This window comes from Petromyzon marinus, chromosome 38 (genome assembly GCF_048934315.1).
Source record: "Petromyzon marinus isolate PM22_M1 ecotype Great Lakes invasive population chromosome 38, UKy_Petmar_22M1.pri1.0, whole genome shotgun sequence".
Classification (NCBI taxonomy): domain Eukaryota; kingdom Metazoa; phylum Chordata; class Hyperoartia; order Petromyzontiformes; family Petromyzontidae; genus Petromyzon; species Petromyzon marinus.
The window spans coordinates 7,842,904-7,860,446 of NC_133704.1; the positions used below are offsets into that span (position 1 = coordinate 7,842,904).

At 49.5% G+C, this 17,543-nt stretch overlaps 1 protein-coding gene across 7 annotated transcripts in view; it reads left to right on the forward strand.

Annotated features, from left to right (window-relative positions):
• ACACA (acetyl-CoA carboxylase alpha) overlaps positions 1 to 17,543 on the forward strand; it is a 231,114-nt gene that overhangs the window by 203,070 nt on the left and 10,501 nt on the right. For all 7 annotated transcript variants that reach the window (XM_032967726.2, XM_032967729.2, XM_032967724.2 and 4 more), the window contains 2 exons: positions 11,268 to 11,422; positions 13,589 to 13,759. In XM_032967726.2, coding sequence (XP_032823617.2) covers positions 11,268 to 11,422; positions 13,589 to 13,759 — 326 coding nt within the window. The remainder of the gene's footprint in view (positions 1 to 11,267; positions 11,423 to 13,588; positions 13,760 to 17,543) is intronic.

Consider the following 17,543-nt stretch of genomic DNA (forward strand, 5'->3'; position numbering starts at 1 on the left):
TGTCCGCCGCCAACGTCTCATCAACCGCGGAGCGGACATGATCCTTTTCCGCCGGGCTAAAGTGGTGTGAATTTAGCCGAATAGGGGCCGAATCGCCCATATCAATGTGATGTTCCAGGAGAGTGGTACGTCCTAGATCGAATTTACTCTGGCTAAACACATACGTGAACCTGATGATGAAATCGCGGAGCCGCTGGCGCTCCGTGGAGGACAACGAGACATTCTCGTTGCACAATGCATCGATTCATGATGCATCGGTCCTCCCTATGGGCAGCACGCCCGCCACAACCCCTCCCGGAGGCCTAGCGCTGTCGGCCGGAGGACCCGGGATGGCGTGCGCCAACACTGCACCCACCGGGACAACGACCGGCAAGGGCCCCAAATTCAGGACCTGTAAAAAAGGGATCCCGGCCCGCCGACACGGCCGTCAAGGCGCCCACCAACCCGTCGGACCTCGAGAAGTAGTTGGAGGGAGACAGGAGGATGCCTGTCCCCGGGGACTCCAATTTCAACGGACTGCGCAGCCTGAGGGGTAGCAAGACCTGAGACCCAGGCGGGACGGTGACGGACCTCGTGGTCAGGGCCCGCATACTCGCGGCGAAGGGTGGCAACCCAGAGGGGGGTTGCAGAAAATGCAACCGCCCTCCTGACGGCATCTCCACACACCCCTGGTCGACCAGGATCCGCACGGGCATCCTGGCCAAAAAATCCGTCCCCAGAAGGCACGGCACCGCCAAGGTTTTTGAGACCAGAATGGGCCCCACCAAATTTAATTTCGCCAAGTGCGATGGAAGCGACGACGTGACCCACAATACCCAGGCTGCCCCCGTTCGCGGCCACACAAACCCCGTGAACCGGACGCAGCGGGCCGACGCTGCGTGGCAGCAGCCGATAAATGGTCTCTGAAACCATGGTAGCAGACGCACCTGTATCCACGAGGATCCGCACGTCCACCCCCTGCACGCGTCCCGCAACGGCCGAGGACCCCGTAGTGGCAGCCACCACGCGATGCGCGAGGGCCCTCCACTGGCGGGTCCGTCTGGGTCACCCCGCCACGAGCCCGACCCCCTCGAGATGACCCCGTGAGGATGGACCCTAACCCCGCTAGGTGCGTGAGGTGAAGTGAGCGGCCGCGTGATTGATGCGTCGCGACTCGCCTGTGAGCGCGAAGGCCCCGCCGTCGGAGAACCGGTGGCAGAAGGGGAGGCCCGTACGAAGGCCCCAGAGGCATTATTACAGCCCCGCTCGAAGTGGCCCTGCTGCCCACATCGGAAGCAGGTGACCTGCCCCGTGCCTTGCGGATGAGGAGGTCCCGCCCGCCACCGCCTCTCTGGCCGGCGAGCAGTGGTGCCCCCCCCGCGGCGGTCGAAGGCGGCCACTGCCGCGAGGGTGCCCTCACCCTGGGCCGCGACTCCCGCGTCCAGCGCTGCCGGTAGCGGGACGCCCGCGCATGCCGCCACCATGGCTGGGCGTCGCAGGGCGAGGTGAGCTTGCATGTTGTGCGTCACAGCCAGCGAAGTTTTCTGGGCCTCCTCCGGGATGGACAACACGATGCCCAGCTCAGCCGCGAGGGCCAACAACCTGTCGAGGGCTAGGGAGTCCAAGCCCATCCCCTCCAGGTCGGGGTAGGCGGCCCGAGCCAACGCTAGGAGCGCACACCGGAAGGCCAAGGGCGACTCCCCCTTCTCCCGCCGGCACGTGGAAAATTTGAGGTGTGCCCTCGATGGCGGCTCAAATACCGCAGCCATCTGCCGACAAGCTGCCTGGAGCATCGCCCTGTCAACTGGCGGGATGCTCCGGTACGCCTGCAATGCACGCGCGTCTAGGCAAGTTGGCAGTGCCCGCAGCTCCTCCTCCATGGGCCACCCCACCGACTGGTAGGCGACCTCAAACCGGGCCTGGAAGTCGAGCCAGTCGCCCCCCTTCGCGGTGAACGGCGCGACAGGGGGCAACCGGCGCAGCTGCGGTCCCCACGGCCACCCACCCGGCCGATACTCACCTCCAGGCCCGCCCGACGCCGTCCCCACGGCAGCCGAAGCGACGTCGGACCACCAGGTCGCCTCCGGCCCCGCGTCCAGCCAGGAAGCCGCGGCGAGCTGCGGAGCCGCGGTCGTGTACGCGGCGCGAACCGGAGTCGCGGTGCACCGCGCGCGCAGCCGCGCTCGCACCGGCCGCGCCGGCCGGCGCCACGGCGCCCGTGGGCGCGGCCATGACAGTGGATATGGCGGCCGACTCCGGCGTCGCACGCAACATGGCGCCAAACTCCAGTGTCGCGCCCGCCGATGAGCTGGCGCTAACTCCGGATTGGCCGGGAGACGAACCGGCAGGAACCCCGCGCAGCCCGTCGAACTCCGTGGCCGGCGCGGGTACGCGACTCCCCACCTCGGCCATGGTGATGACAACCTGGCCCAGCGTGTGCTGGAGCAGCTCCAGCTGCCCCGTGATGGCCCGCCACGCGTCCGGTGGTGGCGCGGCAGCTCCTGCAGCCGCCGTCCCCTCCCGCTCCAGCCGAGCCGGCTCCACGGGGCGATGTTCCGGGGCCCAGGCCCCCGGGTTCGTCGCGAGGCCCTCCCCGACGTCCTCTTCGTCGCAGAACTGCGCCGCCGACATGAGTCTTCGACTCTTGCCGGGTCGTGACATGGCGGCGAGGGACGAAGCCACTCCTGACACCAGTTGTTACGGCGCAATCCACGACTCCGAAGCAGGTTGCGGTTAGGAGCTCACGTCACGTTTATTAAGGGCTTACGCCAAAGTGTGTTAGGGGCTTACGCCAAAGTGTGTTAGGGGCCTTCACCAAAGTGTGTTAGGGGCTTACGCCAACCCACCCCCCTAGCCGATAACTCCCCAGGGGACAGGGGTACCAGGATCCTTACAACCCCAACCTCGGCCGGTCGGGCGGAGTAGCCTCCCCTAGCCTCGGGTGAGGATCTGCTCCCCTGAGTCCCCACTCCTACCCCCGACGACCCCTGTTACATCCCGGGTCCCCCTTTAAATACCCTCCTGGGGCATGACGTCACCGTCCCCCATAGGGTCCGCCTGATGTCACGTTCTGCGACGCCACTCTCCGAGGGCGAGCGTGACGTGATGTCACCCACTACTCCCCTACATCTGTATAAAAGACACCTGTCTACAAAAGCAATCAATCAATCAGATTCCAAACTCTCCACCATGGCCAAGACCAAAGAGCTCTCCAATGATGTCAGGGACAAGATTGTAGACCTAAACAAGGCTGGAATGGGCTACAAGACCCATTGCCAAGCAGCTTGGTGAGAAGGTGACAACAGTTAGTGTGATTATTCGCAAATGGAAGAAACACAAAAGAACTGTCAATCTCCCTCGGCCTGGGGCTCCATGCAAAATCTTACCTCGTGGAGATGCAATGATCATGAGGACGGTGAGGAATCAGCCCAGAACTACACGGGAGGATCTTGTCAATGATCTCAAGGCAGCTGGGACCATAGTCACCAAGAAAACAATTGGTAACACACTACGCCGTGAAGGACTGAAATCCTGCAGCGCCCGCAAGGTCCCCCTGCTCAAGAAAGCACATATACATGCCCGTCTGAAGTTTGCCAATGAACATCTGAATGATTCAGAGGACAACTGGGTGAAAGTGTTGTGGTCAGATGAGACCAAAATGGAGCTCTTTGGCATCAACTCAACTCGCCATGTTTGGAGGAGGAGGAATGCTGCCTATGACCCCAAGAACACCATCCCCACCGTCAAACATGGAGGTGGAAACATTATGCTTTGGGGGTGTTTTTCTGCTAAGGGGACAGGACAACTTCACCGCATCAAAGGGACGATTGATGGGGCCATGTACTGTCAAATCTTGGGTGAGAACCTCCTTCCCACAGCCAGTGCATTGAAAATGGGTCGTGGATTGGTATTCCAGCATGACAATGACCCAAAAAAACACGGCCAAGGCAACAAAAGAGTGGCTCAAGAAGAAGCACATTAAGGTCCTGGAGTGGCCTAGCCAGTCTCCAGACCTTAATCCCATAGAAAATCTGTGGAGGGAGCTGAAGGTTCGAGTTGCCAAATGTCAGCCTCGAAACCTTAATGACTTGGAGAAGATCTGCAAAGAGGAGTGGGACAAAATCCCTCCTTAGATGTGTGCAAACCTGGTGGCCAACTACAAGAAACGTCTGACCTCTGTGATTGCCAACACGGGTTTTGCCACCAAGTACTAAGTCATGTTTTGCAGAGGGGTCAAATACTTATTTCCCTCATTAAAATGCAAATCAACTTATAGCATTTTTGACATGCGTTTTTCTGGATTTTGTTGTTGTTATTCTGTCTCTCACTGTTCAAATAAACCTACCATTAAAATGATAGACCGATCATTTATTTGTCAGTGGGCAAAGGTACAAAATCAGCAGGGGATCAAATACTTTTTTCCCTCACTGTATATGCAGTGTGCAGAGTGTAAACAGTATATTTTGTGTACGACCAAATCACCTGGAATGTGCCAGATCTTATGGGATCTTGACAACTCAGCAGGCTTGAGCCTGGCTAGTGCTTGAATGAGTGACCCTCATGCAGGTTGTCATAGGCTGCTACAGGGTTGAATGAGGGCCTCCCCCAGGAGGTGCAGGTCGCAGGGGGGATTTTGACCATATTTCACCATGCTGGTCAGTCCGCGGTGGAGATTCTTTTTTCCGTCTTCCCTCTTTGAGCTGCTACTTTGTTGTTAGTCTCAACCACCGGCTGTCATCCCTTCTAGCCACGTGTCCTGTCCCAGTACACTTACTATTCTTAGCAGTCAATATGATGTCTCTAACTTGTCTGTTCTCTGATCCATGTATTCCTCTTTCAGTCTTTCGGTGTAATGTTAAACATGCAAGAATATGCCCCCGCCCCAATGCCACAGGTGCAATGTGGTGAGACACGGTGACACTGTGAAAAGAAAGTAATGGAGATCAATGTCTTATTTGGAGCCCTGTTCTTTAGCGTGGGCATTGATTCACAATCGAAACCACTCTGCTGTAGCCAAGGATTAGGGTGAAGGTTAGAGCTAGGGTTAGGGCTAAGGCTGGGGTTGATGATACAGATATTTTTGGGTTTAAAGCCAGACTTGATCCTTCTCCCCATGCTGCGAGCTCCACCGCCACTACCACTATTCGATGAATTTTCACCATTTGGGGTCGTAATCCGATTCATGAATTTGTTATCTTCAAATCGTTCATACTTTGTCGTTTGCGTTGTTTCTCATTTGTACTACATTGTCAGCGGCATTAGCATAAATGTAGCATATAATTCTAGTAAAAAAAAAATCCCGTAATTTCATATCATTTTCATGAAATTTATATTGGTTTTCACCTAATTTTCCACAATAGTTAAACATAAATTATTGCGTGCATAATTGGATGTATTTTTCATTAACATTTGAATACAATTTTCAACAATGCATTGAAGACTGTGATTATGGTCAGTGTTTGAATGAGTTAAGGTTAGGACGAGGGTTATATTATGGTTGGTTATGGATTTAGTTTTTGTTTATATAATGGCAAGGGCTTGGGTTAGTGTTAGCACTTCGTTATGGGTAGGGAATGGCTTTGTAGGTAAGATTATGGGTAGGTCTAGGACTTTTGTTAGGTTTAAGGTGATTTGAGTAGGGCATGGTTGGTGTGGTTAAGGGTTCGGATTAGATCTTGGACTACTGTTTGGGTTGAGGCTATACTTAGTTTGATTGTAGCAAACATGGTCAAGCCTTTGTTTAAGGCTTGGGTGAGAGTTAGTAGAGTATGACATTGTGCATAAGGTTTGGTTGTAGGTCTGAAACTGTTGTTCGGGTTATGGCTAGGGTTAACGCGACGGGAACAGACAGACAGGGTTAAGTCTTCGGATAGGGCTTGGGCTAAGATTATTGTTAGGGCTAGCGGCTATCCCTTAATACCATCACCATAGCGCTGCATCACCTTTTCACTCTGCATCATTTATCTTTCTCATCTCCGAGCCACATCTTTATATATATGTTTTACTTTTTCAGTGGCCAGAAACCACATCCATACTCCGGCGCGGATTGATATAAAGACCCACACGTCTCCTTCCACTCGCCGCATCCCATCTCGCACCCACTAATCACGCAAGGTCTCAATTCACCGACCTGACACAGGGACAGCATTTCGCGGGTTTTACTCGCCGCCCGTCATTATTTAGCTCCGAACGAAACGAGTTTCGTCTCTCGGCTTCATTTTGCCTTTTTTTATGTTCCCCCCCGTAATTTTCTCTTTCGGAAGCGGTGTTTTCCGTAACCCCCCCCCCCTCATTATATTGATTCGGCGTAGGTGCAAATTGTCAGTGATTTAGCGAGCGTGCCGCTTCCTCGTATAATTTGATACGCTTGAATCGCCTGTCTTGCGCGCATGCCACATTGGTGGCACAACAGCCTCGATAGCGGAGCGCTTGATAAGCGCCGCTTTCACGCCCCGAGCGGGTAATGCTGCTCTTATGCACATAATGACAGCGCTGTGTGCCCGATATACAAACAAACACTCACATGTATGTATGCACACATACAAAGACAAATATCCCCGTATAGTCTGTAACATACTGTTGGAGCAAGTGCTGTTAGCAAGCACCTATTAGGGCTGGCATTGCACATGAGGGGGTGGGTGACCAGCACCATGCCCGGCCGCCTTTATCTCTCTAGGTTTTCATTTGTGGCTGAGTCAACCTAAGGGATGCACGGGACTGGTTCAGATAATCGTCACTGGGGTTGTCAATGAGTGAGAATCGAACTCAGATTGCACGACCTCTACCCCTAAACACACACACATATACTTATATACGTATGTGTGTACAGCCATATATACAGGTGCACACAAATACACTCACGAGCACAAGTACTTGCACATACATTCAGACAACGATACATACATTTACACACATATGCACATACATGCAAACAATTTATGCACAGAAACACATACACACATGCGTACACACAGATACACATTTAAGCATACACATAAACACATTATTTTAAACTGAAGCCCATTCACCCATTGCCTGTTACGAAAATTACTGTTGTGGACAACAGTAGGCTATTCACAAATAAATATATAACGGCTACACTCAATTTTCTCTAAATTCAGCTGGTCCACCTGCATTTAGCTTCCGTGCCTTCATGTAACTTCGCGATATTTGTTTTAAGGACTTGTCTGTCTGATGTCAAAAGATCCTCAGCAATGTACGTCCAACCCAAGAGAAACTCAAGAAATAATGCACAAAATGTATAAAGTGCTGCTGTGATGGATTTTTGGTAATACTGTAATATAAATAATAAACAGACTGTTGTCTGTTTGGCCTGTGACCAAACCACCCGAAATGCACCCAGTCTCATCAGGTGTCGGAAGCTAAGTAGGCATTGAGCCTGGATAGTGCTTCGACGGGAGACCATCACGCACGCACAAACACTATACCATAGGCGACTGCAGGGTTGTGCTACGTGTGGGTCGCACAGGGTACAGTAAAAAAAAATCCATTGCTGTCATTCTGTGTTCCTCGCGGGTCACCAACCCGTACTGCCCAGTGTGGAAGTATGGTCATATATCTTCTTTGGTTCTTTCGGTAAAGTCACGTAGAATGAGAATAAAATAATAAATTGATAAAATGAAATAACAATATTCTCACGACGTTTATTTTATAAATTTATTATTTTATTCTCATTCTACGTGACTTTACCGAAAGAACCAAAGAAGATGAATCCTTGCAGTCACGAAAGCTTTAAATCTAAATATGGTCTTATAGCTCCCCCGTAACTGGCACACAGTGGGGGGAGGCCCTAATTCATATGTGGATTGAAATAATAGCTGTATCTATGAATGTACATGTGTATTTTATTTATTTAATCCCCCCCCCCCCCAATTAATGGCTCTGTTGAAGAGTGTTACGTACGTATGATAACAGTAACCAAATAATACACCAATCCTAGTGGAAGGCGTATTTAAGGCCATTAAAAAAATGACTGCTAAGTATTTGCATTCTAATTGCAATCACCATTGCTAATGAGAAGTGTTGTTTCAATGGGTTCTCGCCTGCCTTAAATAATGGAAATAAATCCATATATCCAATTTTATCAAGGTGATCTCTTTATTGGTTCACTGATTACAGTATTGCACTCTAGTAGGCAGTATATCTGATAAACTGTGTATACACACATTATGCAGGGAGTGGTGGCGTATAGGTTAGTGCACTGAGAAGACAAAGGTGGTCGAGCCTGGTCTTGGGCCCTCGTGCGCTGTGCTAGCCTTAATAGGTATTCACTAAGAGCACTTGCCACAAAAGTCTTTGTTAGCTATATGGGGATCTTGGTCTTTGTATATGTAACAGCTTGCTGGGACTCGGAGGCGATGTAGAGACAACACCGTTTATTAACCCTTAAACCCCCGTTACAGCTTCGCACTCGAAGAGCTAACGGCCTCTCCACCCGTTGCTCTCAGGGGAGGTATTCCCCAGCTAAACTTCGCCTACTCCCTAGCTATACCTCGGCCCTCTTCTAAGGGAGGCTAGCTGACCTGGCCCAGCCAAGGTGCAGGTCTCGGCCACCAGCCACACGGACCCGGCCCTTAGAAGGACGTCGGGCTCCGAGGCTCTGGGGTCATACCACTGGCTTGCTATTCCCGTCCCTTACAAGGACAGCGGGTTTGAGGAGTCCCAGGTTGTCTAGCTAGCTGGACTTCGATCTTCAACTGGTTCTTCTGGCTTCGGCTTGTTGAAGATCCCCTCTCTCTCGGGTCCCCATCTTTTATCTAATTCCCTACCGAGGGGCGGGGTTCTGTGGGATCCTAGTACACTCCTCAGCCTCCACCCGTTGGGAGGGGCGCGGGGGATCCAAACATCCGCCAGCCCCCTCCCCCCCTGGAGGTGCCGGCTAGGGATATGACGATCGCCCCGTACGTCTCAATAGCACCGTTACATATATACAGTACAGTATATATTTAAGGGAATATCAGAGTCTCTCCCTGGAGGTCAGAGATACTGAGCTGGTACCACAGATCATGGATTCAAATACAGGTGTCAGCCACCCATGAGTAAGCTTGGTTCCTGAATAAATTGGGTTCATTTTGTCACGTGATGGTTATTGGGTGGCGGAAGGGTGAGGGGCGATGATGTGGGGGGTGGGTGGAGGGGTTAAGCGTAAGTGTTTTGATCTGCGGCCCGTTCAGCAGCGGCGTTTGATTAGGGGTTAGAGTTCATTACGTGGCGGGGTTCGCTAAACGTCTGTTTGCCCGTGGCTTTGTTTGTCCCCCATGAGTAGCGTTACATTTGTCATTTAATTCAGGCACGGCCATGGTCCATGGAGGAGAAGGAGCGAAGGGTGAATGAGGAAGTTGGGTAGGGGAGTGGCGGCAACGAATTAACTCGAGCTTAAATCCATTGGGGTTGGAGCAGTGGGAGCAGTGGTCGGGTGTATCGTGATCTGCACTATGAACCCGAAGACTCAGTTTAAATTCCTGGCCATAGCTTTAGTGGAAAGTGATATCACAACCAGTTCTGATGCCCCCCTGCACCAACTCGTCCGCTCGACTTCACAAACCTGCATTGACCAGAATGGTGAAGTATGGTGAAAAAATACCCTAATGGTCAACATAATGTGGGGGAGACCCTCATTTGGAATGACTGGAATTTATTTGTTTGTTTAAAAATCCTTTGGGCGTTTGTGGGTAGTACTCTTTACGTTTATGCAAGTGGTCATGATGGTGATGTACATGTACATTTATTTTGTTGTCAATCCACTGCTGGATGAGGACCTACCCATGTTGTGCGGCTTGTGGGGGGTTATTTAATCGTAGGTCACCACACTGATTAGTATGGGTTGGTGACCGTGTGGAGCACAGGCATGGGAGCACAGCATGACAGTACAACAATGGATTGTTTTGTCACAATGGAGTCCGCATTACAATGTCAAACTCAAGTGAAAGTGTATTTGTATCTCAAATGAGAATTTCAAAATTCCATTCAAAAAATTATTTCCCGAGTAAAGCTTATTTGAGCCACCCAACTCTTTTTTTTTCAAGCCTAACTTGGCCACCAGACAGACAACAGTGGCAGCAAAGTGTTATTATTCATAATTTATTATTGGGTCAGATCGCGTAAATAAAATGTGTGTTGTAAACCCTCATCCACCCAACACAGCCATGTAATAAGGTTGTCATGTGACAATTATAAATCATAATATTGTACTGCGAATGCCTATGAGTTAAAAGTGTTACATGTTACAAGTTATACATGCTTTCAAAAAATAAAAGTATAACAATATTATCCTAAACGTAAACATTTCCACAATTATCTACATTCACAGTGCTCATCTCCACTGAAAGTTATGGGAAATTTGTGGAAATTCCACATTCCTCTGCTGGAGACCAGTGTCTCTATAAAATAAATATTTCCCTTTATCCAGGAAAGCTTTGCTGGTTGAAGCTTTTAAACTTTTTTTTTTTAGGATGGTCCTGCTACGTTGGTATATTTGGCCATTCCATTAATGAGCGTTTGACCTCATGTGGCAGGAAACTGGAGAACTCGGAGAAAACTCACACTGCATTTGATGGGGGTAACCCACATAGTGAAACAATCCGTTGCTTTACGGCCATCATCTGCAAAGAGCAACACATATATTGCTATTTTCTTTCTTTCAATAAAGCATAATTTGTCTAGTTGGTTGAGAGCCCGAGACAGACTATAGGGGAGATTCGGATTAATATATATAAACAAGGGTACGTTGTACACTTTAAACTCAAATCAAATACAATAAAAAATATTAAATAGACAGGCATCATGGATAACCAGGTAAGAACCCACCAGGACTTCAAATGTGTCAGTTGTTAATGAGTGATATTATTAGCGAGGGGAGCCGCCAGCAGGGCTCAATTTCAGGCTTGTTTGTCCAGGTTGGCAACCAAGAAAATATTTTCACGCTCGGCACACCGCATCCAGTTTACTCTTTACTATGGCTGTGGATTAAATGTATTTGTGAACGAGGTGAATACTCAAGAAACCAAAATAGTTTATTTTGCAAAAGAGACCTGGTATACTGATAATCACATGCCTCCTACTCTAGTTTACCAGCGACCTGAAAAACGATGATCACACCACATCCAGTATGCCTTTTGCTTTGGCTACTAATAGTCACTCACCACCTACTCTAGTCTCCCAGCGACCTGGGAAATATTCATTGAAAAATTAAGCCATGGCCACAGCCGTCACCGCCGCTGCCAATTTGCCGATGGTTGCTGACTCGTCGTCGTTGTTTCGCTTTGCAGGGACTCCTGAGCTGAGCGCCACGGAGAAGAAGGAGCTGGAGGGGAAGCTGAAGGAGCGCGAGGAGTTCCTGTTGCCCATCTACCACCAGGTGGCCGTCAAGTTTGCCGACCTGCACGACACGCCGGGACGCATGCACGAGAAGGGAGCCATCACGGTGAGTGCACCGCACACCGCACAGCCCCGCAGAGAACCCCACCACCCGCCACGCAGCACAGAACCATACCGCACTGCAGTGCAACAACACGGCATAGAACCACACAACGCCACGCAGCACAGAACCATACCGCACTGCAGTGCAACAACACGGCATAGAACCACACAACGCCACGCAGCACAGAACCATACCGCACTGCAGTGCAACAGCACGGCATAGAACCACACAACGCCACGCAGCACAGAACCATACCGCACTGCAGTGCAACAACACGGCATAGAACCACACAACGCCACGCAGCACAGAACCATACCGCACTGCAGTGCAACAACACGGCATAGAACCACACAACGCCACGCAGCACAGAACCATACCGCACTGCAGTGCAACAACACGGCATAGAACCACACAACGCCACGCAGCACAGAACCATACCGCACTGCAGTGCAACAACACGGCATAGAACCACACAACGCCATGCAGCACAGAACCATACCGCACTGCAGTGCAACAACACGGCATAGAACCACACAACGCCACGCAGCACAGAACCATACCGCACTGCAGTGCAACAACACGGCATAGAACCACACAACGCCACGCAGCACAGAACCATACCGCACTGCAGTGCAACAACACGGCATAGAACCACACAACGCCACGCAGCACAGAACCATACCGCACTGCAGTGCAACAACACGGCATAGAACCACACAACGCCACGCAGCACAGAACCATACCGCACTGCAGTGCAACAACACGGCAGAGAACCCCACCACCCGCCACGCAGCACAGAACCATACCGCACTGCAGTGCAACAGCACGGCATAGAACCACACAACGCCACGCAGCACAGAACCATACCGCACTGCAGTGCAACAACACGGCAGAGAACCCCACCACCCGCCACGCAGCACAGAACCATACCGCACTGCAGTGCAACAGCACGGCATAGAACCCCACCACCCGCCACGCAGCACAGAACCATACCGCACTGCAGTGCAACAGCACAGCATCGCATAGATACCACAAGGCACCGTGTAGTTTTGAATGTGTATTCATTCATAGTGTCCGTGTGAGCGTTTATATTGTTGATTAATCATGTAATGCATTGCTGTGTCACATGATGTGTTGCTGCATTGGGTTTTATGTTACTTTGTCGCGTAATGTGGCTTTGTGTCACAGTGTATTATTGTTTCCTCTGTTGAATAACTGTTCCACAGTGTGTTGTACGTTATGTTTGATAGCTGTGTCAAAGTGTATTGTTACATCCTGTAGGATAATTATCCAATGCAATGGCACATTATGTATTAAATCATGTGATATGATGTGACATGTCACGTGATGTGACACAATTTGACACGACACTCTAAAACAACGTAACATTGCAGTGCATGCTATGATGCGGCATGTGACACAGTATGGTGTGACATACTGATACGTTCTGTGGCACAGTGAATCAGTATGTTATAAATCAATTAAATCAAACTGCACAATGATTAAATGTCGTATGTTAACACAGACTGTGATGCAACAAACACAGTGGCGGCATATTATGTGACACAATAATACAATATGTAGTTTTATTATTATCGTAAGCTCGTCTTGCCCAGCCAAGAGACAGCCGCTTCATCAGCAGTGCGGAGAGGGAGGGCCCTGGGTCCACTGACGATTCTAGTCAGGGGCCACCCATGGACAATGTATGACATAGTCCGTCGCTGACCCAATCCACAGAGTTGGGTTTTGGTCACGTTGGCTCCTGGTGTGCGGAGGTTGGCTGCTGCTCACGGACCCTGGCCAGTAATGGAACCTATTGAGCAGGGCCCTTGACTGGCGCGGCAGGTTGAAGCAGGAAGACAAAGGGTGGTGGAGTTGGCGATGAGGAATAGGTTTTCAATGTCTTGGGTTGATCATAAAACGAAAAATACACTGTGTGAAACAGTAACGCAACGCAGCAGGACGGTACATTGTGTTACGTGCAACAGTAACGCATTACCTAATAAACATAACAACAGATTTTGTGTGACACAGTAACACAGTACCCAATACCACAGCATCACATTATGTGACACAGTGGTTCACTGCGTGGCACGGCGATACATCTCACGACACCGCGACCACCCCTTTGCGTGCGGTGCTAAACGGGCACGTGTGCGCGTCGCGCAGGACGTACTGGAATGGAAGACGTCACGCACATTCTTCTACTGGCGCCTGCGTCGGCTGCTGCTGGAGAATCAGGCGAGGAAGCGGATCCTGCAGGCGAACCCCGAGCTCAGCGAGGGCCGCGTCGAGTCCATGCTGCGCCGCTGGTTCGTGGAAGCCGAGGGAACCGTCAAGGTGAGGTCCCGGATGCTACCACCGGTAAAACAGGCCGCCACCAGCATCACCGACGCACACTGACACCACCGAGACAATTAGCTTCTGCTCGTGTTACCTACTGTCACCAGCTAAATCAGACACCGCCAATTCAGCTGTCTATCTCCGGCAATACCGGCCATCAATAGCGTTACCGACTGGCACCGCTGGCTCTACCGGCTGAGACTACCGACTGTCACCAGTGTTACTTAATGCCACTGGTGTTACCGGATACCACAAGTGTTTCCGGCTGTCACTTGTTGTCCTGCCTCGAACTGATTTTACTGGCTCTCACCAGTACAACCAGCTGTCACTGACATTTTCAGCTGTCACCAGTAATGTGAGTTGCAATTGGCACTTATGGTGGAAACTGCATTTCACCAGCATTGCTGGCTGCCCCCTGTGTTAATGGCTGGCACCAGCATTGCTGGTGGCTACCTGTTCTACTGGACTAATTTGTGTTCTCTCTTTTTGTCCAGTTTTGTTTGCTCCATGAGTAAAACATTTAAACGTATAGCTTTTTGTCATGATTGTTGTTTGACCATACTTCACCACACTGGTTCGTGCGGTTTGGTCATGGGGGCAGTGTTTGCCGTGGCGTAGAATTAAACTCGGGTCTACGGGTTTATAATGTAGTGCGCGAACCACTGCGCCACTGCTCCACCCCACATATAACGTGAGCGATTTATTTTTATACAATTTGTAAGTCATTTGCATGAATCATGGAGACTCAATTCTCACATGCGTGATGAAATGCCTGCATCACAAGCATTAGAATCGATTTAAAATTGACAAAGCGCTTTACAATTGATGATGTTACATTCCTAGTTAATATATGGCACATACACATACTAAATACCAACGGTGATGTGGATGGAAAATGCTGCAAAATTACTTATTTTTATTTATTTCGTAGAATAACAAAACTCCCAATTTCTATTTTCTGGCGGAAAGGCCACCGTGGAGTCTGTTGAGATGTTTGTATTCAGACCTTTCTTCGCCAATTGGCTGCACAACCCAGTCTTGCACAATCAAATTACAAACAACAATGCAAGAACAAAACCTACAGAGCGTTCACTGATGCACGACAAACACGCTGCGTCTGAGGGCACCTTCACCGGACCACCGCACACGCATACACGCACACACGTACACACGCAGTAAAGTTACACTCATACACACACACGGACTAAACACATATAATCACACTCATACACACATACAAAATACAAATATTCCCCATATATCCTAAACAGACTGTCAGGGCAAGTGATGTTAGTGCGGCCCTATGGGGAAGGCCCAGGACCTGTTTAGATAATCGTCAATGGTGCTGGCTGTGAGCGAGAATCGAACTCGGGCCACCGAGTTCGCAGTTCAGTACTCCCCCTTACGTGCTCACACACACGCTGGAATTGCACTACGTACTCACACACACCCGAGCACTGCACGCTATTGACAAAGCCGTGACCGGAGGAGGAAGAGAAGAGTGCTCCTTGTAGCGTCACGCCATTCGGTGTGGGTAATTATGGAGGAGCCCCCGCTGAGCAGCGATTCCTGCTGTAATTACCCGACTTAATGGGCTTTAACCCCCGTGCCTAACAGCGCATGAGGGCCTGCAGGTACCTGCCTACCCAGGGGGGCGACTACTTTTTCGGGATGCCGCGATAATGGGATATTACGATATATCGTACGACATGAAGGTGCACCATAATCGCATCAGCAGTTTTGCAAAATATCGTTAGTAATTTGTGATATTTATCTTAATTCCTGATAAAAAAATATTCATGAGATAATGAACACTATCTTGCAGAAGTTCATTTAAGTACAGTATTTATATCTATTGTAACTGACAGCCACCTGCGTTAAAATAATTATAGATTTAAAAGTTACAGAGATTAGAAGACTTATGGTAGACTTGTGTTGGGTGAACTGCAGTTGAAGAACTTTAGAGTAATCTTTATTCATAATGTGAGTACATCAAAGCACACAACCAGTAAAATAACAATCTCCGATTATCACGGCTGGCTACATACGATGTGAAAGAAGTTCAATATACATACATGATACAAAATACAATTGTTACGTTGTAGGATATCGCGATAATTGTAATATTTTGACAAGTGATACTATATCATAATATTGAATTATATCTGGGAATCTATCTAATACTACTGGTCACCGTTGGCTTCCCTTAAAATGGTAGTCCTTTTAATAATGTTTATTTAAAAATAGCGTCTCGCAATCGCTGTGGAACCACAGACAAGCTCGAAGGCAACAACCAGGCTGTAAGCCGGTGCTAACAACAGTTACCCAAGCTCTGCAGTTCTCTAGATATATTAAGATGTGTTCAGCCAAGTAATGAGCGTTTATACATAAAGTGGGAGGAAACTGGAGCATACGAAGAAAACCGACGTCTTGTGTGAAGGGGGTCCCAGAGCGATGATATACTGGAATGACCACCGACTAAGATGTTAAACTTACGTCACTGGTTGTGTTCTTGGATCTTTCGGTAAAGTCACGTAGATAGGTTCAAAGAAAATAACAAAAAATAACAAAAAAACTATGACGTTTCAATCCCAACACACGCGGTCGTGAGTCAGGCGCTCTAAACACAATGCCATTTCATTATTTTGCATAAGCAATGTGAGGACACTGAGACATGTGATGCTTGCACACAGAAAATTAATGGCCTTGAATTCTTAAAAAATATGAAATTTATATTACTGCCAAAACGAGGCTGTTAAATACATTTTCTAGCAGATTAAAGTGTTTTGACCGCCAGTTATTGCAATCACAGTTAGAAACATAAAATATGATGTTGTAGCACAGTAATAATAACAGATTTCCCTCGCTGTATGTGGCAGTTGCGTTCCAAAAAATGGTGTACAAAACTGCCAAGTAGCGCATACAGTGCACACAATGGCCCACATCCGACCACATAGCCGCATGTGAGTGAAGCCAAACCGCATGACGTCACAAAATTTGGGTAGAAATAGGTGAGCCGCATATGCGCGAAATTGCGCAAAATGAACCCACATAAAGCGAGGGAAACCTGATTTATAATTGTCAGCCATTGTCTCTCCACTGCTGGATGAAGGCCTCCCCACACTGTCATCATCCATCACAGTCTTGGGTTACCGCGATCTGTCTCACTCCTGCAATTTGGGCTGCTCTCATCGCTCCATATTATCCTCACTGGGCCATCTCGTTCATCACTGGACACCGACAGAGAACCATGGAACAAGTGTGTCAAGAAACGTGAAGAGATGCATGCAAGAGTCATGAGTCGATACACAATGCACAGGCCACAATACACGGGTCTAGAGCCATAGTTCATGGGCCACAATACTTGAGCCACAGACCACAAGCTATTATGATACAAGTCAGGTAGGATGCATGAGCGATGATCATGATACCTAAGCCATGAACCACGATGCATGATGAGCGAGCCATGAAACGCAATCCATGAGCCACAAGGACCGGATCCGTGATCCATAAGCCACGATCCCATGAGCCGTGAGCAATTACTTAGACTCCACAGTACAAAATACACAAGCCGCAACCCAGCCTTTGTGTCCATGTCGCTCACAAGCGCAGTGCAAAGGGCATCATGGCACATATCAACGTGGCGTGGCGTCACTTTGGGTTGAGCTCCTCCTCTTCATCCCTCCCCTCCTGCTTCCTGCTCCCTCCCTCCCTCTCTCTTCTTCTCCTATTGACCCGCCCATACTGCACATCGCTGAAAAAGAGCTTCGTAGCTCATCGG